This window comes from Alosa sapidissima, chromosome 12 (assembly GCF_018492685.1).
Source record: "Alosa sapidissima isolate fAloSap1 chromosome 12, fAloSap1.pri, whole genome shotgun sequence".
In the NCBI taxonomy this organism is placed as follows: domain Eukaryota; kingdom Metazoa; phylum Chordata; class Actinopteri; order Clupeiformes; family Clupeidae; genus Alosa; species Alosa sapidissima.
In genome coordinates this window covers 22,255,851-22,281,332 of record NC_055968.1, presented here as the reverse complement: position 1 = coordinate 22,281,332, position 25,482 = coordinate 22,255,851, and the positions used below count along the sequence as shown (strand labels likewise).

Sequence of the window (25,482 nt, the reverse complement as noted above, 5' to 3'; positions counted from 1 at the left end):
TCACCAGGCCTGTTTTTTTGGGGTCTTTTTATACCTTTAATGTGATCAGACAGTGGAGAACGACAGGAAGCGGGTGGGAGAGAGAGTCGGGGTAGGATCCAGAAAGGACCACAGGGCGGGAATCGAACACGGGTCACCAGTGTACGGTGCAAGTGCCCAGCCAGTCGCGCCACGGCTGGGGCCACCAGGCCCGATTTGCCCCAACAAGAGATAGCACACCACTTACAAACACATCACTGCTATCACCACCACCACCATCATCATCATCATCATCATCAGGCCACAATCAAACTGTTCTGACTTAGAGCTGTGAGCAAGGTGTATTGTGTGCTTGGACAGAGTGGATAAATGGACAAGGTGGTTAAAACAACAAACCAACACCTGAACACCTCATCACCATTTAACGCCACTTTGTTTTTTTTGTTGTTTTTTTGCTTTATTTAGTTCCACTATGTCTTGTCTGTTTGTGTATACTAAGTAGCTGTTAAATAGGAAATTGTTTTATACATAAATACATATAGACTATAAAACAATAGAGGAGATGAAATTTCAGACTGTGTGTCTGAGAATGAGACAGCAAGATGTTCAGGAAAGAAAAACAAACATAAACCACTTTCCAGTAACAGAGTGGAGCTGCTCACCAGGCAAAAAACACTTTGTGATTGGCAATAACCACGCACCACGTGCCCCCACTATCTACGGACACAAAGGTCAGCATGTGTCACACTGCCATCGAGGTTTTCTACAAAAACACCACATCACACTGGCACACAAACACTTGTGGATGATGTCCCCTTTTGGAGGACACCACGGCCGTATTTGGCAGTATTTGACTGAATCAACGAGACTCAAAAACACCATTCAAATGACTGGGCACAGATTTTATACTTGCATTGATGTAATCTATGTTGTTGAAGTTAAATGTAAGTGGAACATACTGTCACATGTCTTCAGCTAACCCTTACACGCTCTACTGCAGCAGTAAAAATATTGAGCTGATGTGAGAAAAAAAAATGAGAAAAGACTAGATAAGACTTTGTGAGATGAGTATAATGTGGTTTTACTGCTGCAGGCCCTTAACCACAACTCTCTGCGCTGTCTGTCAACTGGGACGTGTCCTGACTCTCTGCTGGAGAGAGCCGAGGACACGCCATGCAGGCTTGATCAGCCAATCAGACGCAGCCAGCACAGGTGTTTATGAGGGGCAGGGTGTGTGGCTCATTCCCTGACTCAGAGGGAGACTCCTTAACAGAGGCGTCTCAGAGAGATGACGCAAGGCGAAAGAGAACGAAAAGTTGCTTGACAAGACTGAGGTATTCATGACACATCAGAGAATACCAAAGACACTGGTCCTCTAGCTTGAGATGGAGGGAGGGACTGATACGGAGTCCTTCATCATGCCTGGCCTCTGATAGCTGTTAATATTTATCACAGGACTTCTAAACAACAGGCAGATTCCATTGTATTCTCCTGTAGATCCTGTGTCACTTTTTACAAGTGTCGTTCTACTGTAAGGAGAATACTGTTAGTCCCACAGACAGACGTCGCCATGTCCTCTAGTTTGTTTGCTTGTTTAATTTAAGGCCATTTCAGCAACTAAAGCTATTTCTATGTCCTCTAGTAAGCAACACTGGAGAAGTGCAGGAGCCTTGGGCCACAGGGGTCTAACTGACACTGAGGAAATGAGTCACTATTTAGCCACAAACACAGAACGGAATGGAATAGAAGGTAACACTTTAGATTAGGAAACACTTGTTAACCATTCATACATTACTAATATCTGTATGTATTAGTGCTCTACAATGTCTGTATTAATCATCATTGCATGTTTATTAGGTCATTATTGAACAACCAATGAGTATTGGTGGGTATCTAGATGCACACTTAGTGTGCAACCTACATCCATACTGCTCTTTTAAACTCTAAATACTAAGTTATTTTGCATTTGCAAAAATGCATATGTAAAGTTTATGTTGAGTACGTGTCTTGTCTATTAACGTTTTTCATGTGACGTATTCTAGGTTCTATAGCTTTGTTTACATCCAGCTGGTAGGCAAGGGACAAGTTGAACCCATTGAACATCGTTGTCTGCAGCTGCCTCTCAGTAGGCTACATCTCTGTATTTCAGCAATGTCAACATTTCAGGCATCAATAAAGGTGATGATGAAACGTTATCCCATTGTTCAATATTTGATAGCCTGTCACAGGAACGTTGTTTCGCTAAAATCGCCCTGATTTGGTGCATTGATCTGTATCGGAGAACCTGCATGTAGCCTAATGGTAGCCTAACTTTTTTTCTCTGTTCAAAACTCGGTTTACACGAAGACGATAGCCTTTCTTAGAAGCTGTGAAATTTGACCAGAAAGGAACATGTCTTCCTTCTGAAAGCTGACACAAAATCAAACAATATTTGATAATTTAACTTCAACTGAACAGCTACAGGTTTTGGTAGGCAGTAGACTCAGCAGACTTTAAAACGGTAGCCTAGAAGCTACTGTTATAGCCAGCGTCAGTCAGCATCATAACATTAATGGCGTTAGTCATGACTCCTGTAACATATTATAACAGCGATGGCTTATTCCAAGACGATCTGCATGGATATATAACCACCCAGAAAAACTCAGAATGTGAGTGATAAAGTTCATTAATTGTGTGAAACTTTTTATTAGTTATCCATTGCAGCATCGCCTATATTAGGCTGTTATGCTAGCTCAGCCTTTAAATATGTTGTTATTTTGGTCATGTGGACTTGATTAAACGGGTAAAGATAATTCATAAACTGCTTATTTCTTACATGACTGAAGCAGTAGCCTAGGTTCAACAGTGGTGTTTGAGGTTGCTGTGTTAAGTTGTTGTGTGTGATCGCTAAACAATTAGGATCAAATCAGTTTATTTTGACATACGGGAGTTAGCCTAAGTGACCTGTAACGTTAGCCTATAGCACAAAAGCCTATTCTGTTTTCATTTATTAGCATTTGTTGTGATTATATAATCAAATGACACTCATGATAACTTGAAATAGAAGGACAGAAGATAGGTGATTGATGTCCACAAGCACGAATTTCACGAGACAAATTAGAACAAACTGTTCCGGTAAAAATAATCTTGCCATGTTTAAAATGCTGCACTTTTTCCCTTCATAGCCTGTCTCTGGCAATTCATTTTTGGATGACTGTAGATAGTTGTATTTTAGCCTACGTCTTCGTAGACAGTAGGCTATCTTGAGAATAAAAGACTTCACAGCTGCTAACGATCATCCTCCACAACCACGAGGATAGGTAGGCTAAACGGTCGTTCGTCGCCTTTTTGCTTCTTATTGTAAAACCAACTGTTAGGGCCTACACAAGTGGTCGGCATCCCGGTCAATATTTGATATTAAAATTTCAATTTTGAAGCTATTTGTAACTATGTGTAGCCTATGCAACCCGACTGTTGTAGGCTTGCCTACCACTCTCTGCAGTGCCTTGCCTACCATTCTTGCCTACCACTCTAGTTGTAAACAAACGGTCACATGACATTATGACGTAGGTGCAAAACCTTAATACCACACAGAGAGATGCTCAACTGTGCATCAATAAAGGCATTCTATTCTGACACTGAGGAAATTACTCACTAACCACCAACACAGGATAAGGGGGGCTATAGATAGGCATTTTAAAAAAAGATGAAGAGATGTTGTTCATATCTTTTCTAAATACATAGTGAAGAGATTTTGCTTTGTTTTCATACACTGTACAAGATGACGAGATGTTGGTGTATTTATATATAAGATACAAAAACTAAAGAGATTTTTGTGTGTGTGAGTTTTTAACATGCATATGATTTGTTTTTCTCTTAGGGGTGGAAAACTATTACTGGTAAGACACATAGAAACTTCCTCAGCTCTGAATCAGCTGTCAGGCAAAAGCTTCAGTGATCATCTACTGAGGCAGTGAGTGGAACCCACTTCCCTTGGCTGGAATATTCCACTTGTGTCCCTGTAAGTGCCCCGAACAAATGGCCACAGGCTCACTTAATCTGAACCACCTGCTGGAAGGCACGGTCAGGCCATAGGAGTTCATAAGTGGAGGTGATATTATTGTAGTGATGCAGAAAATTGAGGGGGAAATAAGCCTCAAATCTTACCTTTTTTGATGATATGAGCTAAGATCAATATCAGCTTCTGTCTGTGGAGATACAAGAAAGCAACCATATTTCAGTAATTATCTTGTTCTTACTTACACATACAGACACACATGCACGCACACGTGCACACAAACTTAAAGCTGGTTCAGCTTTGCTCAACTGATGCTTTGAGGCCATTTCTATTAGCGAGTGGGACCGTGCAATCTTCTGCAGATCACTTACTTGATGGGTTGCTATGTTTTTCTAAGGTTATGCAAGTGTGGGTACAGCTATGTATGCCACGGGATGAATGCATGTGCGTGCATGCTTCTTTTCCTGTTTGTGTGAGCAGAGTGTGGTTGCATGCATACTGTTTAAATAGGGCATGTGTGGATTTTGTGCGTTATGTTATTGTGTCAGCCCCGTGGCTACACTACCAGGGCAAGCTGAGGATAGCCGAGCCGCGTGGAGGCCCAGGCCATCGTCAGCCCAGCAGCAGGCTGGCCAGAGAAACTAACCCCTGCCCAGGCTAAAATAAGCCCCACCACTAGCAGGGTAGAACACCCCAAACACCCCCCCCTGGAGAGCTGGAGTCTGCTGGAGAGTTCTACTCCAGGCTATTTATAACGTTTTTTATAACTCAACAGAGGGCCCTCCACACTACAAACAAACACCCAACCGCCTCCACACACCATCTGAGGAGGACAGAGAAGGGGCCTGGAGAGGGTGTGCCGAGCTCTCTGGCTGATGGTGGAAGCGTCTGCGGGGGGGGGGGGGGGGGGGATGGGCGGTGGAAGGCAGCTTACCTGTAAGAGGCCTCCTTCTCCAAAATGTAGTACCTCTAGAATGGTATCTGACTGGATGAAGGCTGTGGGGAACACAAGAAGCAAACTCTCGTGAGGATTTCGCATTGGATTACAGCATGTCAGCATTGCTTTTGGGAGTGTATCAAATTCAAACATGTATGCTATCAGCAAACACAAAAAGTGGATGAGAAGGAGACCCATTCTTAGAGTCTGAACAACTGCTACTCGGATTCCCACATTCACCAATAATCCCCCATCTAGCTGCATGACAAAACCACTTGTTTGTTGTATGGGGTAGCCTAAAACTAAGGTGAGAGATATGTTTATGTAAAGCTTCCTTCATGTAACAACCACTTCAGGATAATGGAGCTGTTTAGACTACATTTCTTCCCTTCTTATGCAATGTTCTTCAACCATTACCGCATGATCACACACTGGCTAACAACCCCCAAATGCACACCGGCCCAACTCAAGGGGAAATGGTTTTGTTAGTTAGATGAGGGTTTGGTAGGCAAGCCTGCTCATTCTACTCTGCCTTGAAGGCAGTCTCCATTCACCACAGGACTTCATTCAGGCTTGTGGCTTTGAATGTGTAAGTTCATTATCACACTGAGAGTCGATTTAGAGACGCACTAACGAAAGCGAAAGGCTTTTCACAAATGTGAGGCGTGTGGGTGATCGTACTCAGCACACACTCCGCTCCTTTCGTCTACACAGGGCTCTCAGTGCTATTCTTAGTCAGTGGTGTGCCGTAACACTGGTAAGTTTATAGTGGCAGAGTCAGGTCTACACAAGTCACGAGAGTCACAGAGCGCCTCTCACACCCACAGGCAAACACACACACGCGCACGCTGACACACACACTTACGTAAACACACACGTGCACACACACTCAACTCTCTTACAGCTCAGTCATGTCTCTATCAATGTAATCAAAGGTCAGTCATGTCTCTATCAATCTAATCAAAGGTGTGAAAAACCATTAGTAAACCACATCACTCTACAACCCAGCTCTGACTGAGCTGCATAGGCATTAGAGAACTTTGCGGCAGTGCTGTCAAATGACGGCGATGACAGGAGGATTTCAGATTGAGAGCGGATCCACGGCACACATCAACACCATCGAGGAGAACCACGGCGGTCGCAGCAAGCTGGAGCGTTGGCCTGAGAGCGCACCACTTTAAAGAGCATCTTCACACATTAAAGACACTTAACACGTTTGCTCGCATCGTAACTCCATGAGTGACAGACCAAGGCTCAACCAGCGAGTGCCGATAAAGGTTTTGCGAATCAGTCGATTACTGCTTTAGTGCAGATTCCAGAAAGGGAATTCTCAAATTCCATTGAGCTTCCACTGGTGCCGAGAGACAATGACCAATTTTGCCTTTTTTTGTCCAGAAAAATGCAACATGCCATTCCCTGAAGGCCACCAAGCGCTTTGTTGGTGCACTCTTTAGATGGGGGTGGGGGGATGGGGGGGCAGAAGAGCCAGATGCTGCTGATCTAGCAGAAAGAATACTTCAGCTTTAGTTTAGGGGAGTTAAAACATACAGACACGCACATACTGGCAGACAGACAGACAGGCAGGCAGGCGCGCACACACACATACACACACACACATACTCAACAGTATGGTTGTCTGAGTAACTCTCCAAGTGGGCCATCTGTACGATCACAAAGAGCTCAAGCGGAGCATGGAAAGAGTGCCCCACTATCACCTGGTTGCGGGGAGCCTAGAAGAATCTGATCTATGGTCACAACAAAAGCCTGTGGCGCATGCACAGCAGTGAGAACAGAGTGTTCTTGACAGAGACAAAGGCTTGCGCAATCAAATCGATCTTCTCTCTTGTGATCCCACTCACTTTTGCTACAAGGTGCTACATTTGAAAATATTGGTTATTATATAAACCTGCCAGTGGCTGAGCTCACAAGGCAGACCTTTAAAGCAGGAGAAGCACATTGTTGCTGACAGTGCAGGTCTAGGCTATTTTAAAAGTTAGTATCAAACTATTGGTTTTATGATCTGTGCTAAACTCTGCTCCAGGCACTGCAGGGCTTTGGAGGAGATCAATGTGGTAAGCGATAGCACACAATGCATTTAAACGCCCATCATCAACCCGTCAGTCTTTCCAGAAGACAGCAAATGCTTCGTCCTTGTCCAAACATGAAAAATAAAGCCTTTTAAAAACAAGTCAAGAAGACAGAGGCAGGAACATTTGCTAAATTATGGGCAAGGACTATAGACTTTCAAATAGGGAATATTCTGCAGCGGCACTCAAGCCTAAGAGGGACTCCCACCTACAGTAGCATGCTTCTGGCCCTGAATAGGTGTGGCCCTGGCCCTGGTGTATGCATTCTGGGGCTGTGTCTGTCTGCTGTGTGTGTGTGTGTGTGTGTGTGTTTGGGTAAAGGACAGAGAGAGGTAGAGAGAGGTAGGGGTAGGTGGGGGGTGGCCTGAGAGTTTGTGGTTATCGAGTAGCAGGATCGGCCAGGAAGTGCACACGTGACAGTGGGCCCTTTCACACTGGCAAAATCGCCGCGATTTTATGTACCAGAATCGCGGAACGACGGTCCCTTTCACATAGACCGAGGCGGAACGGCGGGACAAAGTGTCTCGCCAAATTTACTACCAAGCCCCCTAGAGATTTTGCCGAGTTTTTTCGTTCCGCCACCAGTGTGAATGGGTCAAGGCGGAAAGAGGAATCTGGGCGGGCATTTCAATGCTATGTCCAGCCCACCACATGAGATTGCAAATAAATCTAACTGATCAAAAGCAGCAATAGCAGAGACTGCACATTATGTCAATCTATACATTCACAGATTCAAGTCTCCAGTCATTCAATGCCTGCTAGAGTTGACTGTAGCTTGGAATGCAATCAGTTGCCATAATAGGCTATCCTAAAATCCAGCGATAAAACAAAGCATGAACTCATGAGCGTCTGTCTGCCCTATGTATATCCTCTGATTGTAATGCTTACAGATATCTAGGCGATATTTGTAACATTTATTTTGTATTTGGTCTGTTATAAAATCATGTAGACTTATTGAACAATTTAAACACATTAGGAACCACAAAGTTGGAGACATGCATAAAGACATCGCTGTACATTTAAAACCGGATTACTTTGGAATGGCTAACTGTGCATGGGGAATGCTTTACACCTTTATGTTCGGTAAGGTCTGCTGTTTATTCTGATATATGGTTTGTCATGTGTTGAGGGAAAGTTCGCGAAGTATTCCACCAAGATGAATGGGTAGGGAGACGGGCGCAATAAATATGATTAAATAAAGTTAGGCTACTTTTCTCGCGAACCGTTATGTTGAGATGTCCATTCTCTTTGCCTCAGGCTATCATTTGTGCGCGAAGCATGTTTCAATTAAGACAGTAGGCTACACAAGCTATTTTTATTGTTGTAATATTTAATGATTTCATGAATAAATTGTATGCACAGTACATTTACGTTTTATTGTCTGAAGACATCTATCGCAAGAATTTAAAATTCTAACAGCAACAGCAAAGCAAATGCAAGCTGACCAAAGTGCAGTCGGTTCTCCCGCCATGGTTTTTGAAATCACACACCTGCTGTACCTAAAGGCCCACGCACATAAGGCCTACGACTATCACTCTAAACGCCCCCTGTTGCACGTCAAATTTTAATTTACTATAGCTGATCCTGCCTCCCCAAAATGCCACATCATGTGAACAGATCAGCAGGCCAGCAAATTTTCACCTCGCTTTCAGACACAAAAAGACGGCAAAAAGACGTCCCCTCTTCCCGCAAATTTAGCGTGATCTCTGTGTGAAAAGGCCTAGTGAAAGTTCTCCACACCCTGCTATCTCACAGGGGCTGAACTTTATCACGTTCAAAAGTGTAGACATGCAGCAAATTGATACTGTATCACACTTGTGGAATATGGTCAATTCATCTCCTTTTGTTCAAACCTTTAGGCTACGTTGTGAACGTGAAGCCAAGGAAAACAAGGATGTGGACCTTGATACAAAAAAAGGCTGCAGGAAATTTCTCAAGCCTATGTTTAGAGTCTATTGAAGGATCTGTATCAAACACAGGAGAGTTTTTCAATAAAAGCAAAACAAAGACTCAAATCTCAGAGTGAGCATGTACTCTTCCCTAAGGGTAAAGCCTTACGGAAGAAAGATTAGGATTTTGGTCTCGTGGCAAAAATCTTAGGTTTACTATAGTAACTCATTATATAGTCTATAGCCAAGGCATGTGCTTTGGTGAGGAAGGCCCAGGGTTTTTGGTCTGACAAATTCTCACTCTGCATTTCCTGCTTGTGTAAGTAGCTAAGGACCAGAGAAAGGCGTCGAAGGATCAATGTGTGGTCTGTCTTTGGTCTATCATGGAGGGGACAAACGACAGAGGGACAGCTGGGACACTTTAAAGTCATTACTTCCAAATGCCTTGGTTGAGACATTGAGAGATTAGGGGAGAGAGAGAAAGAGGGAGAGAGAGAGAGAGAGAGAGAGAGAGAGAGAGGAGAGAAGGATTTAATTTGCTTTGACTGTCTTTGACTGATCTAACCCTTTGAAAATGTGAGCGTTTGAATTGAATACCAACAGAAAACTAAGCAGGCCAGCTGTAAACATGAGGGTCTTTGAAAGACTGTCTGTCGTGGAATTCTTACACATGCAGGCTAGAAGTTTGAACATCCAAGTGGCTACAAAGTCTTTCAAAAAAAGGAATGCATTTTGCATGTAGCATTGCTGTGCAATAAATACTGTTATCTCATGGAGACTCTTTCTCTTTCTCTCTCCCCTCTCTGTGGTGCTTCACCTTTGGTCAATGACGGGTGCATCTGTGACCACCGCAGGATGGGAGTTAGTGGATGCTTATTCACAGGCCTGGGGGAACACTTAGCCTAACCATTCTCATGTGCCATGCATTTGTTTCCACTCTTGTCTCACTGGGGTCTTTGTTTCTGAGCATATGCAAAAATTAAAACAGCACACTACACAGAAACGCCCCATTCAAACTGCTAAATCCCGTGGCATGCAATGGGTTGCGTATATCCCTCAGACTCTATGTGAATGATATCTATGCAAATACAAACTCCTCTTGCTGGACAACAAACGTAAGGATTTGTTAACAGCCATACCTTTCTAACCCCAACCCTTAGCAGGCTGCCTTGATCACAGCACATCTACCCAGTGCAATTTATTCTTTCTGCACAAACCTTACTGTAGGACTGGCATGAATAATCTAAAGATCCCCAGTAGTGCATTTGGGCTCCTCCACTTCCCCAACTGTGAGTTTAATCCTAAGGATTAAGGAACACAGTTACACGCAATAAGAGATGAGGAGATCATAAACCCTGACTTATGTAGCCTATATCTTTAAGTTTAACCTCTACAGGGACAAGAATAGAACCACTTCCCAAAACTGTTGTGAAGTATATCACAAAGTCATGACAATATGTCTCTACACACTTAGTCAGGACCCAGGAAACTACTCTGAATTAGGCTACTAAGAATAAACCAGGGAAATAGTGGTAGACCTAGGAAGTCGGTGGAAAATGCTACAAACTATTAGTGCCATTTCCAAAATATATATTTTTAGAAGTAAAATAACGTTAAGCCATTTCTCAGGAAACGATTAGTAAAAGACATTCTTGTTCCCCTCAGCATTGCTGTCGAGTATGTTTACTGTACTGTAGAGGGCTTCCCAATAGTTTCCGACAGAGAACAAGATTGTTTATGTGACAAACAATTTTCAGCTTACGTGTTACCCAGCTGTCTGGTTACGTTACTGTTTGGCATAACGTTAGCTGACAGCTCAAACTATAGGAGCTAGCTCACGTTAGCTGTTTTTGCTTATTTCAAAATACCTGTATTGTTACCCACAGTATTGGCAGCACTATACTGTCAACGTTATCGTAGAAAAATCTAATGCATTCCTAAACTGATAGGCCTATGTAGTCCAACCTGAATTCAAAAGCCACTGTGGCTAGAGAGCTGTTCTAAATTAAATTTAGAAGACCTCAGATCAGCTATAAGCTAAATAGCACAAGAGTTTACATAGGTAGTTATTCCACACTAAAACAGCATACAGTATTTTAACTGTTCATCGTAACGACCAAGTGAACCTGACACACCTCAACTAACTTGTCATTTCACTAGTTACTGCCGAAGGCTGGTTGTTGCCCATGCTACGTTGGCTGACAGGAGGGCAATGCAGTACTGTAATGTTAGTCGAGGACATTCAGAAAATGAGAACAACTTCCCCAAGAGTTGAGCTCACACAGTTAGCAAATAATTAAATTCGTCACTAAATGTCACTGTATTGCTGACAATATCCTAATGCTGTCATATTAGCTGGGTAGTATTAAATCAGTTCCATTGCTTAAATCAAGATTTAATTCACAACCATCATTTTGTGCTAAGCTAACAAGCAAGTAGTAGTCAGACAAGGTTAGCTAACATAAGCCAACTTGCCTTTTTTGTCTAACTATGAAATATGTTCAGTTACTTATACTATTTCATTTCATTCCAACATCATAAAATGTGTATCCACAACTACGATAGACGTGTTATTGAGAACCAAGACAGCTGAACTATCAGGGAGCTAACACACAGCTAACATCGGTAAAGTTGTGGCTCTGCTTGCTGTTGGCCACGGCGGACACGTCTCATTTCCCTCCGTCGGGCATGACAAGACGGCAAGGCTAACCTCGGTACCTCGGTCATACTACTCGCTAGTTAGCTAGCTATGTTACTTGGCAGGCTTAACAGTCAATAACATCGCAAATCAAAATTCACAAATATTTCGCATACTAAATCTGACTTACCTTCTTTGTTTGATTGTGCCACATGGATAAATGCAATAAATAAAATCCTCAAAACTGTCATGCATAATAATGTTGTTCTTTTTAAGTGTACAAAACTCTGTGTACTTTCCTCGCTCGCCATGCTGATGTTTCACTATGAATACGACTGAGCGACTGTTTTCCCATATATAAACACCTTTACAGCCACGCGCCACCATGTGGGCAACTTGAAAATTGCAGTTCATCCAAACCTTCGCGTTTTTAACTTCACAATATACAATGGCGTTGCTGAAAATGAATGAACGTTATTCGTTTGCATTAGGCAGTTTCCCAGTTATTTCATTTAAGAAATAGGCTAGTATACACATAGGTAGGCTATATGTATAGACACGCAGGCCTAAGTGAAGACATCTTTGGTTGTGGAAAGGGTGGACTGGCGAGTGCTTGACAACCATTCTGTTACCAATGTCAACACAAGACAAGGGATTTCACTGTAGCATACTGTAGCCTACCCTCCAGAACGGCTCGTTACTGCCTGGCAAAATTAAATTAAGCTATTTCTGGTGCACTTGTTAGTTCTGAATTTGAACAACCAGCTCAAAAGTTTCCCACTCTTTTGCAGCGGTGCCATCGCCAGGTGAAATGTGCAGTGACGGTGAAAGAAGAGACGCAACTCAGGATCATGATTTGAATACCCTGATCTCGTCGGCCCAGTGGCTTAGCCATTATGGGCTGAAGCAAAGTAAACTCACGCTGAGTCAGATCCTGCCTACCATCAGCTTTAAGCACAGTGAAGGTAAACTAAATGCAAAATGCAAATAAAACCGAATAGAAATGAAAGTAAAGGGCGTGTGCTCAAATGTTTTTGGATGCCATTTTCGCCCATACATTTCACAGGGTTTGGAAATATGTCATAGTCATAGTCAAGTTTATTTATATAGCACAATTTTAAACAACCTGTGGTTGACCAAAGTGCTAAAAAAAATATACATTGTTGCCATTGTAAAATATGAAATGTTAGTGTTGCACTGTTGTCAGTTCTTGGCCCAACTGACATATGTGACCAAATGTTCTGATCTGTACCTGTGTTGATTGCTCTCTCCAGACTATGTTCATTCTTTAGGGAAATCTGTCTCCTCCCTGTATAGCTGTGGAATGTTCCCACAGTTCACCATACATGGAGCTGTCTACAATGTATGTAGGGTTGCCTGATACCAACATTTATTTTATTACACATAATAATCATTATTACGCATATTTATCATTATTACCATCATTACCATTATTACACATATTTATCAGTTTGACACTGACTTACGTGATGGTGATGTCTGTCACTGTTACAGATCACAGCCTCTCAACACGAGCTGGAGAAAGTCTGTACAAGACTGGAGAGAACAGCGAATCAGTACCAGCAGAGGCTGAACTGGCTCACGACAGGAAGTAGGCAGCTTTTTGGTGTGATCCAGGAGAAAAGGGTCACAGTCATAGTAGACCTCGGAAGTTGTCCCTCAATAGAACATCACCAACAGGCCAAGAGGGCACTGAGTCTGGTAATCTGTGAACAAGTCTCACAGATCGACTCATTCAATATTATTCAGTAAGGATGGTCCATTATTAGAAATTAGAAAATTGTAAATACCTTCTTATAATGTCCTCTCTCCATTGTATGGATATGATTGTGGTATTTGGCAGACACTTTTGTCCAAAGCGACTTAACACTACATTAGTTAAAAATAATAGTTTCAAATAAAGTTGAAAAGGCACAGGCCTACAAGTATAATAGCAATAGTAATAATAACAACAATACCAGTAACCATATCAAATATCAACAACAAAAGTTTTCATATTAACAAAAACCACAAACCATAACTCTATAAGATAATTAATTCATTTTTCACCCTACAGTTCAGGTGGGCATGTGAATGCATGGAGAGAGAGAGTAGTGGACACCAGTGAGGAAAACCTACAGTCTGCCACAGATTGGTTGTGGGCCTTACAACCTGAAGCCTCTTGTCTGATTAACACTGCCAGTGCACTTTTAAAAGCAATGGAGGACATGGTGAGGCCTCTTACCTTTCTAGGTGCAGTTTTCATTACATATGTAATTGTTTCCATATCCAGAACAATTTCAGATCTCAATATGTACTGTGAATACTTAAGCATTTAGGAAACCTCCTTATGAAATGCTTGGTGTCTGTCCACATTCTGTCTAATGATTCACTGAAGCATGACTCTCTTTTTGGATGTCAGAATGAGGCAGTCTATTTGTTTGCTGCTGGAGATTTCTGGGATGAGGACATTAAAGATGTGTTGGGTAATTGGCTAGTTGACATTGTCTGCCCTGTACACACAATATCATTTAATGCTAAGGCAGAGAAAACCATGTTGGCCTTGAAGCACTTGTCCTTTCTATCTGCTGGTAGGTGAGTAAGTAATTTTTCAATTTGTCATTATGTAATATCCAATAATAACTCAATTATGGGTGTCAGCTGGATGAATTCATCGATGTGGATTGTGTACTAAATATGTTTCCTTCCACTCAAACTGGTTGTTCAGGTTTCATGCATTTGCTGAAATTAGTATATTTGTGGATGAACTGTGTGACTCATCACTGGATAAAGAGAGGTGTGGGGCGTCCGAGGTTCGCACCGAACTCCTAGGAGGAGTGCCGACAGGTAACAATAACATAACATAACATTTCTGATGTAAACAAGCAAGAGCTCCCCAACCCTTTAGAGAGGAATCAATTAGTTAATCAGCAATGCATCAACCCATCTATGGAAGTAACAAATCAATTCTACAGTCAATTCATAACCCTTGACATATTGAATTTCCATGCCAGTTTAGGCAGTTAAGCCTGTGTATTATAAACAAGGTTTCTATTTTAAAGGCTAAAGATAACAGTGGATTTACTCTCAAAATGCTTGTTGGTAATGTGGTTGGTAGTGGAGTGTAGTATTTTCTTAGAAAGAGTAATGGTCTCTGCTGTTTTTATAACTGGCAACTCTGTATACATCTTTCTTCCGAAGACAATTACTGTAATGGCATTACGGTTAAATATGCAGCCAAATGTTGGCAACCAACTTGATATAATCAACTTTGTTCAGCCAGTTTTGGTATCTCTTAATGGGTTGATTTACGTTTAGAATGAGCCAGAAATCATTTGTTAACCCATTCAATTCCTTGGTTAAGGGTGTGGAGTTCGAGAGGATGTCTATCTGGTCTGGAGTGAGAAAAGACAGGCCCTTCAAATCAGAGATCAAATCCAAGCCATTCTGATAGAACTCTTCCCTCCAGAACCTAAATCAGGTGAGCTATACATACAACATCATATTATACCATATCATAATGTCATCCCCAGTACCCTGTCCTCTATAGTACTATATTGTTATGTACCATACCATACCATACCATACTATACCATACCATATCACTTTGCTCTATCTATGCTATAGACCCTTTCATCAATAAAAACAAAAACAATGCTTGAACGTTCTATTTGGGCCCCAATCTACTTCCTCTGCATTAAGATAACATATGGAATGTTAAAACGGAAGCCTTGTGGGGCCAACTATGATGCTGATAATGGAACTCTCTTGAAAGGGTCCATAGAGATCATTTGAAGAAAAGTAGATGTGTAATGATTTCTTTCACAGAACCAGACCAGCTGTGTAGCTGTACCTCAGAGTGTAGCCTGAGCTCTGGACAGTGGCTCGAGCTGTTTGGACTAAAGGCGCAGAAGCTGACTCTCTACGACGCTCTTGCCAGCTGTGTCTTTCACCACTCTGATGGCGTTGTTGACATTAAAACCACGCCAGCCGATGAAAGTCTCCAGTCAGATGCTGTGAGTATCCTGATTTAGAATGCAAACCTTCCTTCCAGGCAGGCTGAAGAGGATGAGAGCAATATGGGCATAAAATGCAACACTTTGTTCTTTATGGTCGCCTTCATTCACCACGTGTTTGAATAAGAATAAGTGTATCTGTGGTTGTATGTCTAAAGGGCATAATCCCATGTGCTTCTTAACTGTTTAGGTGACATGTAGAAAGCTGATCAATGCTAAGTACTGCAGCCAATTTGTGCACATGCGTTGGAAGGATGGCTCTGTGGTTCACGTCTATGTTACAGCTGAGGAGTGTAGACAGTATGAGGAGAAGATGCACCAGGCCTTAGTAGTCTTACAGAGGAGGTATGGTGTGATCACACAATCTATTGCCCAATACAGAAAATAAAACAGGGAACAAATGGAAGAATGGATGAATGGATGAATGCCTGAATGAATGGATGAACGAATGAATGAATGAATGAATGAATGAATGAATGAATGAATGAATGAATGAATGTGAGTGTGATGCACTTTTGAAGGGTATACAGTACATACTTTGTGCTTGCCTTCATGTGCTTAACTTTGCTACAATTCTTTTACAGAATAGATTGGTTGAGGAGTGGGAGCAGAGAGCTGTTTGGCAACATTCAGGAGGACCAGCTGTATCTCCTCCTTGATACCTCAGAGTCTATGCGACGCCATCTGCCTTGGGTGAAAGGGAAAGTTCACCAGCTCATAGAGGTTTGCACTTGCATATGACTAACTGATTTATACAGTGCAAACAGCCCAGATGTCGGTCTCTCAGCAAACAGATTGTATCTCTTCGTATAGCCAGATTTAATGTTTAAATATACATTCTTTGTTTTGGAGTGACTCCAACAGTCCTTGTAATTACAGGAGCAGCTTTGCCAGAAGCAGAGAGTAAACATGTTGGGCTTTGGCACGAATGTGACACTGTGGAGAGACACGCTAACAGAAGTCAGCCCTGAGTCGCTGGCCAATGCACTGCATTGGATTGACCAATTGACGGTGCGTTGGGTCAATACGAGCCAGGATCAGGAGTTGTATGGTCAAAGTTCAGTGTGAGATATGAAAGATATGGATGTTAGTGGTGGATTTATCACGTTTAATATTGCCTCTACACAATGTCATAAATATGAACGTAATTTAAATGCAACCTTTCCATCGGAAACGTTTCCCTAAACACCAAGAATGATTCAGATGTATGTACTCACCAATGCTGCCATTTCACTGTTTGTACATATTTTGCATAATGTCTGCAGCAATCAATAATCTTGATTTCTCCTCCCTTGTTTTGATAAATCAGTCAATTTTTTTCTATTACCAGGCAGGAGGCTCTACAAATACACTGGATGCTCTGACTCTAGCCTTGGCTGATGAGGGCACTCAAGCTGTGTACCTGCTAATGGATGGGAGGCCTGATCAGGTATTTTATCTTACATCGGACCAAAGGTTAGGCAGCATATACAGTCTTATCTCACAGAGAAGTCAGGTGGTCTTCTTTCAGGAAAGTACACATTGACTGACAATGCATACGTACAATTAATTGCATAGAGAAAAGACACATTTAAATGCATATGAGAAATAGGCATATAGCTATATGAGATGGATTGCACATAGGATAAATAGAAGAGGCATATGTGCACAGGTGCAGGACAGGATGAGTCAAAAAATACTTTTCTATGATAAGAATCTGAACACTTTGTCACATTTAGGAAAAGGCACACAGGAAATAAGACTAATAAGTACTGATATTCAGGAAACGTAATATTCATATTTATGACTATTTGACAGTCAGACTATTTCCTATTCTTCAGCATGCTAAAGACATTTTAAAGCTGGTGAGAAGGAGGACCCCTGTGCCAATTCACACTATCTCCTTCAACTGTGATGACCATAAGGTCAACAGCTTCCTGCACGAACTCTCCCAGCAGACAGGGGGCAGATTCCTCAGCTACTTCACAGATGTCGGGGACGATTATGCTTTTCAGAGGCCTTATGAGGTACGCGTTGAGGTGTGCATGTGCCGTTGTGTTTTCATGTGTCTGCACAAATTGCCTCTGGAGGACATTAAAGTTTTCTAAAGCCTAAAGAATAAAGCTGGGCTGGATCTTCTGTAAAACAGACCTTCAGCTTGTCATTCATTTTGTCTTAAGCTTTTGGTTGGTTATCATCAGTTTAATGTAGAATATGGTTTGGGTAAGTGAAAGTTTATTGAACATTTATTGTCCAAAAGAATGAAGACCTCCAGATTTTGCAGACAGAAATGGAGGAAGGGAGGAGAGACCTTGAGAGCATTATCAGACTCCGTGCTGAGTGTGTCCTGTTGGATACTTTCCATCATCGCAAGAGTGGCACAACCCAAAGGCAAATGAAGTGGAGTGACCTTTGGGCATTACCAAATTATTTTTTTATTGTATTTTATTGTATTTTATTGTATTTATTTATGCTGTATCTATCCAGGCCCTTCTGTTACGTGAAACAGTGTTCTTTCCAAAGAAATCAAGGAGAGCAGCAGTTTGATCAGCTCAAGTCTGCAAGATGTGCAGGTCAGTGAAACGTGTTAACTGTAAACAAGTCGCTGCACTTGCCAAACCATGTCTGCAATTCACCGAATTAAATGCCATCAAAATCATGTCCAGCACAAAGCCCTTTGTGTTTTAATGGCTCTTTTACAACTCCCCTGGCTGCTGTGTGTGCTTATTGTTTTAGCTCAAACAAAATCCAGCTTGCTTAGGCTCCTGTCCAGCAGTGGCAGTGTTGGTGCCAGAGCTCCACTTCACAGAGGCAAAGTCCCCGATCAGGGTTGGCTGCTCCCCGAGTCCCTGGAACTGTTTCAGACGAATGCTGATAAGCAGATGCAAGTCCTTCACAGTGAGTGAGAATACACATGTAAATCCATAATTAAAATTAAAAAAACATAAAAAAAATAAAAAATACATCACTTCAGGGACTGGTTGAATGTTTTTCATTTCCATCTCAGTAATGAGTCATCATGACTTCTCTGGCTCATAGATACTGTGTACTTCTTCAGAAAAATGTATGTGTGTGAAGGGTTCCATAGGACATTGGTTTATATGTTAGTGCTGAGGGCTTACAAGTTACTATTTCTGATATATTATTTCTGCTAAGGGCCTATATGAAGAGTTGTTTCTCCATTAAATGAAGAGAAACCAAGCAAACTTGGATTTGTATCCTCTATTTTGTGAATTATATTAAAGGGCTCCTTGCGACCATCTTGGCAGTCAGCACAAGTATCCAATTAGGTTGTGATTATAAATCTCAAGGGGCATTTGTAAAACATTAAATGTGTACAGTGTTGTTGATGAGGGGGACAGAAATGACCTTGCTTAATCAGGCAGTGGTGACCGCTCTTTTAATTGCCTTAAATTACCCTGATTATGATTTAGGCTACAGCAGATGCTGAAACCCCTGATCCAGATGAACTGTTTTTGCCAGTGGCTATGAGGCATTCAAAAATGTTCTGTTTTGAATTGAGGATAAGCTTATAATAACAATATAATGGTAAGATTTATGAGTCACTGGGCTGTTAAGCTATCACTGTGTGTTTTTTTTCCCTGCCAATTGTATTCAGGGCTTGGAAAAACATCGAACGAAATTAGAAAAAAGAAGCAAAAGCAAACAAAACCTAAGGAGTGAGTACTGACTCTGCTATTGAAGGCATTATCATGATGACTGGACTCAGGAATAGTGGACCATGCTAAAAAAAGAAGAAGTACTTTATCAATGAACGTTTTCTGTGTTTTTCTTCCCTCCTGTGCTGTAGGTCTCTGGATATGTCAACAGCAGAGTGGTTGAAGGCCAACAGTCTGGTTGCAAAGAAGCTCACTATATCAGATGCTGTGGCACCAGCCGCCATAGCTCACGATGCAAAATACGTCCCCATGCTGGAAAAGCATGTTTACTCAAAGGTCTTTGATGAGGTAAGGATCATTGCTCTTTCATCATTGGTCGGTCATTGAGGATGAAAGTTGTTTTTAAAGTGAAAGTCACATGGTAAGGAGAGTGATGTCAAGGACACATACACTGTAATGTGTTGTATGTTGTGTTGTGTTGTGTTGTGTTGTGTTGTGTTGTGTTGTGTTGTGTTGTGTGTAGTGTAGTGCAAGTGTAGTGTATAGTGTATAGTGGACTGTGATGGAAACTGATAGTGAGTTTGGAAAAAACTTTTTCTATACCACTTTTTGTCTCTAGGGGGCAGTGCTGTATCAGACACAATGGTATCATCAGTTCAGTTTTGTTGAATCTGATAAGATAGGTGGAGTGAAGAAGATTTGTTCCATTTCGCCTGTTTTTTTTTATGGCAATATCATTGAAATAAAATTTTAAAAAAATATTGATTTATTTTACTAAAGGAAAGTTGATGTGTCAACTAACATGGCTATCTTATAGAAATGTTTACAAAAGAATTGTGGGGGAAAAGACCCCAGTGCACATTGCATTTGATGTTGTCAATAACAGTGGTTTATTATGTGTAAATCTAATCCACGGAGGCAGGTGTTTGCTCTTCTCATTACATTATCAGTCTGCCTGAGGACACTTTACATGGGAAAAGCACAATGGATTATTTTGTGCTTTTTGTGTTCCATTTCAAAGAATTTCATTAAAATGCAGGAGCATGTAGCTGCTTTTTGTTGTTTGTTATGATGCTGCTTTTGAATGGCACGAAGCAGACAGAAACAAGGATCCTTCAAACAATTGCATGCATGGATTCATTTCTGATTGTGGCACAGGTAGCAATATATGGCATTCTATGAGCTAGAGAGGCAGCAGATGGGTCTTCAATGGAACCATCACCGAGGTCATGTCTATGGTTCCATTGTGGCATTTTACCCAAATTCAAAGCAATACACGCAAATCCATTCACAAAGTATAGTGTACATATCTGCTCAGAGACACTTTCAGGGCAGAGTAGGCTTTGTTAAGGTGTAAATGTGTTTGTCTGTGTGTTTGTATATATATGTGTGTGTGTGTGTGTGTGTGTGTGTGTGTGTGTGTGTGTGTGTGTGTGTGTGTGTGTAAATCACAGGTACTTCACCTGGCCCATATCAACAAAGGTGGCAAACAGAGACTAACTCTGATCAACCCTTTATCTGTCGACTTGGAGGACTACAAATCTAGACTGAGCAAAGCTCTGCGGGCCTTTGAGAGGTGTGTGTGTGCTTGTGTGCTAGGATATACCAAGTCTGTGAATATGCATTTGAATAAACATAAATGTAAGGTATATGAGTGGTATGTGTATCTGTGTGTGCCATGTAGCCTCTAAATATTTGTTTCCCTACCGGTTCGTATTAGCTATGTGAAATGTATGTGAATTTCAATTTGAATGATATTGGGTTTTGAAGTATCTCATCATTTTGTAGTGGGAGAGCCAGCACTTGGCTTAAATCAATATGTCTGCTTCAATCATTGAGCAATGCAATTGTTTCACAGAATGTGGACTGCATTGTGAATTATGGAGAGAGGAATAATGAGAGAGGGGGGGGGGCAACCTCTTGAATATATTACTCCTCTGAAAAAAAAAAATGTTTCTCTACAATAGACGCCTGGACCTGATTGTCTGGAGAGCCTTGCCACAGGAAGAAAAGGACAAGTGAGTAACACCTCTCAGACTCAGTTTATACACTGTTATTGATCAAGATGATTGATGAGGGTCAATAAGCCATTTGGGATTGGAGTGGGGCGTAGTAGTGGGCAGTAAAGGTGTACCGTTGGGAGTTCATCTCATACTGTATGCTGGGCTGTGTGTTGTGGAGGTTTGGCGGGGAGCCAGTGGCCTTCAGGGAACGGCGTGGGGTCCAGCTGGAGGTCCTGGAGAGGCTTGGCTGGCCGATAGCCCAAGAGGAGCTGAGTGAGCTGGAGGAGCAGATCCACCTGGGACACGGCTTCCTCCAGCAGGCCTCCGACCTGCAGGACGTCACCAGGCAGGCAGCCAGAGATGCAAGGGCAGCAGTGAGTATCAGTGTCCACGGAGACGTATGTGGACACTAAACGACTAGGAGTTGGACTCTGAGCTCAGTCTGAGTTATTGGATTTTGAATGTCTATCTAGTCTGAAGCTTTAACTTACAAAGACCAATGCAGTGCTATAGTTAGTTTAGTTTTGACTTGATTTAAAAATGATCTGAAAGCATTAGAGCTTTGGTATTTGTCTTTGGCAATTAAAGCCCTGAAGGTTATAGTGAGTGGAGATGAAAGCCACTTGAGATCTGGTTACAGAGATTTTGTCTGAAGTTTTGAGTGTTTTGGGTACATGTTGTTTTCTGTAGTCTCCATGTCCTCCACTATAGTCTCCACTGACTCTGAGGCCTTGCCCACTAACCTCAGCGGTTAGAGTGCCTAATTTAGAGAACGACGACTATCGTGGTGTGTTCCTCCTTTCGTCAACTTACTGTGTGCAGAGCCAGTGACATTGGAATTGAGCAGTTACACAAAGAGTGCAGACCAAAGGACGTTCAAAAAATATTTAGAAGATTTTGTGGTTAGAGCGTGACATAGGCACAGTGGTTTCTTCAGAAACTAGATACAAGATGCCATACACAACTCTGATATAAACAAAGACTGGCCAAGACACAACATGTCATAAACACACCACACACACATGCACAGGCAGCTTGTAAATGTCCTAAAATAAATTCAGATAATAAGCATACAGTATGACAGTAAGGGTCCTTACACAGTGGTTTCTTTATATAACCCAAAAACAAATTAAACAGCAGTTGGTAGATGGTTGTGCAGAATTCGGACTGTTACTTTATGACAAGCTAAACAGGGCTCGTTTGATTTTCTAGTAGTTGTTCTCATCCTTTCCTTTTGGTTTGCCCATTCATAATTAAGGATAGAATGTAGAGCTTTATGGAGTTGAGATTGTCTTCAAGCAAGAACGGTGGCTTCAAGCAATGGTGTTGTAAGGAAAAGCAAGTGCACATTTCTTCAGCCTGCTTATTAGGCATTGTTATAAAAACAGTCTGTCTCCATCTGAGAGTGAAGGGCTGTTAGGCAGAGATATTGTTATTAAGTCCAATCACCCCTGATGGCTTATCAGACACAGAGGCAGAGGCATGTCATACAGGCACAGCCACGTACATGTACACACACACAGACACACACACACACACACAGAGACAGACACACACACACACACACACACACACACTCACATTTACAAGCATTCAGATTAAGGTAGTGAATAAAGATTTCTCTGTTTTCTTTACATTTACTTTATTGTGTGTCATAAATATCAATATTGACATGATTTGTCTGCCTCTAGGACCCTGAACTCCACGTGACCCTCAGTATACTTTCATGACTCTTGCTTTCCCCAGACCACCAACAGCAGCCTTAAGGAAACACCCCCCAAAAGCCAGAGAGAAACCCCTAAAAGACCCCTGGATTATCTGAGGGGTCAAAAGGTCGTTGCTCGCTCAAAGGCCGATGGGGTCTACTACTCAGGCGAGTCTGTCTGCTCTCATCCCATCACAAATCTGTTTCCGACTGACTATTTATTTCTGTATCTCACAGTATTTCTTAGATATGCAGGCATAAGCCCAGTCACCCAAAGACAGTGTCCTACAAAACAACCTCTATTCTCCTACTAATCCCCTATCAGTCATTATGTCTTGTCTTTTTATGTGTCTTGTTTCCTACAACCTCTTGTACCATCCCAAACTTTTTTAGTGCTTCCTGGACTCAAAAGCTGTATATTTCAGGTGTTCTTTGGATGGGAAAATACTGAATATCCAAAACAAACACATTCTCTTTTTAAACAGTTTAAAAACCTTTATTTTCATGGCTTTGGTCGTTTTAAACCTTTAAAATCTCTGACATGTTTCAACATCGAGTCATCATCTCAAAGTCAAAACCTTGAAGATGCACTATCCTAATACTGCACCACCCAATACCTCTCTCTCTTCAAGTCCTCGTCCCACTTTTTATTCATCTGATTTTGTCACAGGGAGCAGCCTGGCCACAAACTCATATTCAACTCAGTTTAATTGAAGGAGTTGTGTCTTCTATACCACAGGCATAGCTAGGAAGCGTTTGCCTGGGAAGAGAGTAAAGGTTGATTTGAACAGCAGGGCCTGTGAGGTCGTAGCCCTTGGCGATGTGCTGACAGTAGGAGGCAGTGGACCCTGTCCTCCTTTGGCGGTAAGACCCAGCAGGTATTTGTTGGTGGTTAGTGAGGTTCCCCCATCACTGAAGCGCTTTGGGTGCAATATAAATGCAGTGTGTTGTTCTTATGATGCAATGATTCAATGATTATGATGATGATGATTAGCACCAAATTTACAACACACTCACACAGACATAAAATCTGCAAATGCCTTTTTCAGTATTGAGAGACAGAAAGGCCTTCATCCCAGTTTTGTCCATGACCTGAATTTTGATGTGCAAGTGAGACAGTACAGATGCACTTGATGTTCACTTGACCTGTGATGGAGTCTGTCTGATTGACGTCGTAGGTAGCGGACTATGTGTTGGTCGCCGCTAGGACAGACGACCTGGGTGACCACTTTGTGCCAGGAGTTGTCATAGCAACCCCTCGTCGCTTGGAGGCTGCGGACAAATTGTTCACCATTCTCAAGTACAACAATAAGGAGGTACCCATGAGTCAGGGCAAGCATCTATTGGGGACAATGTGCCCAGTGCCCACCTTAAAATTTAAGATGGCCACTAGAAAGCAAATATATGTATAATGTGGCCCTCAAAGATTGTATTGCATGTCAAGGACACTTATCTGTGCTTGCCGTCAGTGTTACTATATTTTTACCATTTACTGTTGCCTTTTTGCAGGTACACACTCTTCGCAATAAGATCATCAAGATCAGCCAGGCTAGATACCAGACCACTTGTCATAGGCTTAGACAGATCCACATGACCAGGAAGACAACGTAAGAAAGACTCTTGTGTTTTGTTTACAAAAGGTTGTGTGTAATGGTGAGCATTGGCATGATGATGTAAATAATTAACACATGATAAATGGATTTTGATATAAGAGCAGTTTTGTCCTCACATAATTGAATTGTTTTGTTCATTTCATCCTAAGGTGACAAGTTCTTCCAGAGCAAGCAAGGGAGGAGAGAGGATAGACTCATGAAGGAAACTAGGGGTCAAGTCCCAAGGAGAATGACTCATTGTGTAGTGTGAAGGTTTTGTTTGAAAAACACAAGAATTTATATTTTACATTTTTCACTAGTCTATGTCCCTACCTTGCCCCTGATTGAGTGATTCTACAGCTGCTCTCTGTCTGCTAGTATACAGCTGTATGTCTACTAGTATACATCAAGTCCTTTCATTTCAGAATCTCGTAGTTTGTGGATGGGGAATTGGAAGTGTCCTAGAAGTATCTTGTCACTGTTGTTGTCAACTGAGACAGAAAGAACGAGTGAGAGAGGCTCCTATGCATGCAGGCTGATGCATTCTGGGAAATCCTGGGTATTAAATATAGTGATTACCCCTGGCCTCTTGGACGGCTGTGTAAAGAGGCTTTGAACTGGTCTTAGGTCTCTGAGCACCTGGCCAGGCTCTTGACTCATGGGGGTTGGAGACACCACAGCACATGCTGAACTGAAATGCTTTACTGTCATTACAGACCATGAATATGAGATTATTTTCAGTCTTACTTTAATAAAAACTGTTCTTTGCATTATGGCAATCAATACTTTTTGGCAACATTTATTTTAAAATCTTGTCAATTTCTCTCTCATGTTTTGCACACTTGTCTACCAGTGAGTCAGCATGTCTCAATGCTACACAGAGTGTCAAATGTTAATTAAAAGAATCACGTTGAATCACACAAAATGTTAATCGTGTAATCACAGATGTTATGGTTAATCTGAGATGGTAATCCTCTGATGGTGGGACTGAATATTTCTCGATGCCTGGTTAAACTATTTTTGGATTTGCCACTGAACCT

The 25,482-nt window shown here is 41.8% G+C and overlaps 2 protein-coding genes across 3 annotated transcripts in view; one reads left to right on the top strand and one right to left on the bottom strand.

Annotated features, from left to right (window-relative positions):
- LOC121678266 (transmembrane protein 131-like) overlaps positions 1 to 11,873 on the bottom strand; it is a 46,151-nt gene extending 34,278 nt beyond the window's left edge. The window contains 3 exon segments of the mRNA XM_042057641.1: positions 4,126 to 4,166; positions 4,911 to 4,972; positions 11,718 to 11,873. Coding sequence (XP_041913575.1) covers positions 4,126 to 4,166; positions 4,911 to 4,972; positions 11,718 to 11,838 — 224 coding nt within the window. The 5' untranslated portion in view covers positions 11,839 to 11,873.
- A 350-nt stretch (positions 11,874 to 12,223) lies between these two features.
- On the top strand, positions 12,224 to 25,225 carry LOC121678272 (von Willebrand factor A domain-containing protein 3B-like). Of its 2 annotated transcripts, none has more exons than XM_042057657.1 (26): positions 12,224 to 12,492; positions 12,802 to 12,890; positions 13,043 to 13,296; positions 13,605 to 13,758; positions 13,950 to 14,122; positions 14,256 to 14,374; positions 14,892 to 15,008; positions 15,356 to 15,543; positions 15,734 to 15,888; positions 16,128 to 16,266; positions 16,423 to 16,554; positions 16,874 to 16,972; positions 17,364 to 17,549; positions 17,783 to 17,913; positions 18,010 to 18,095; positions 18,259 to 18,420; positions 19,142 to 19,202; positions 19,334 to 19,490; positions 20,597 to 20,718; positions 21,110 to 21,160; positions 21,324 to 21,519; positions 22,892 to 23,018; positions 23,590 to 23,714; positions 24,029 to 24,166; positions 24,360 to 24,457; positions 24,613 to 25,225. In XM_042057657.1, the coding sequence occupies exons 1-26, from the start codon at positions 12,339 to 12,341 to the stop codon at positions 24,614 to 24,616; spliced, it is 3,417 nt and encodes a 1,138-aa protein (XP_041913591.1). In that variant the 5' UTR covers positions 12,224 to 12,338; the 3' UTR covers positions 24,617 to 25,225. The 2 variants fall into 2 exon arrangements, with proteins under 2 accessions (XP_041913591.1, XP_041913590.1); XM_042057656.1 differs by having other exon boundaries at positions 17,783 to 17,922.
- Positions 25,226 to 25,482: the final 257 nt, after the last annotated feature.

What these genes read in the sequence shown, in the direction of transcription:
- LOC121678272 (XM_042057656.1), top strand. Translation starts at nt 12,339, where the DNA reads ATGTGCAGTGACGGTGAAAGAAGAGACGCAACTCAGGATCATGATTTG. An exon ending in CCAGAGATGCAAGGGCAGCA is followed by an intron (nt 21,520 to 22,891) that starts GTGAGTATCAGT and finishes TGCTTTCCCCAG; the next exon opens with ACCACCAACAGCAGCCTTAA. An exon ending in TCAAGTACAACAATAAGGAG is followed by an intron (nt 24,167 to 24,359) that starts GTACCCATGAGT and finishes GCCTTTTTGCAG; the next exon opens with GTACACACTCTTCGCAATAA.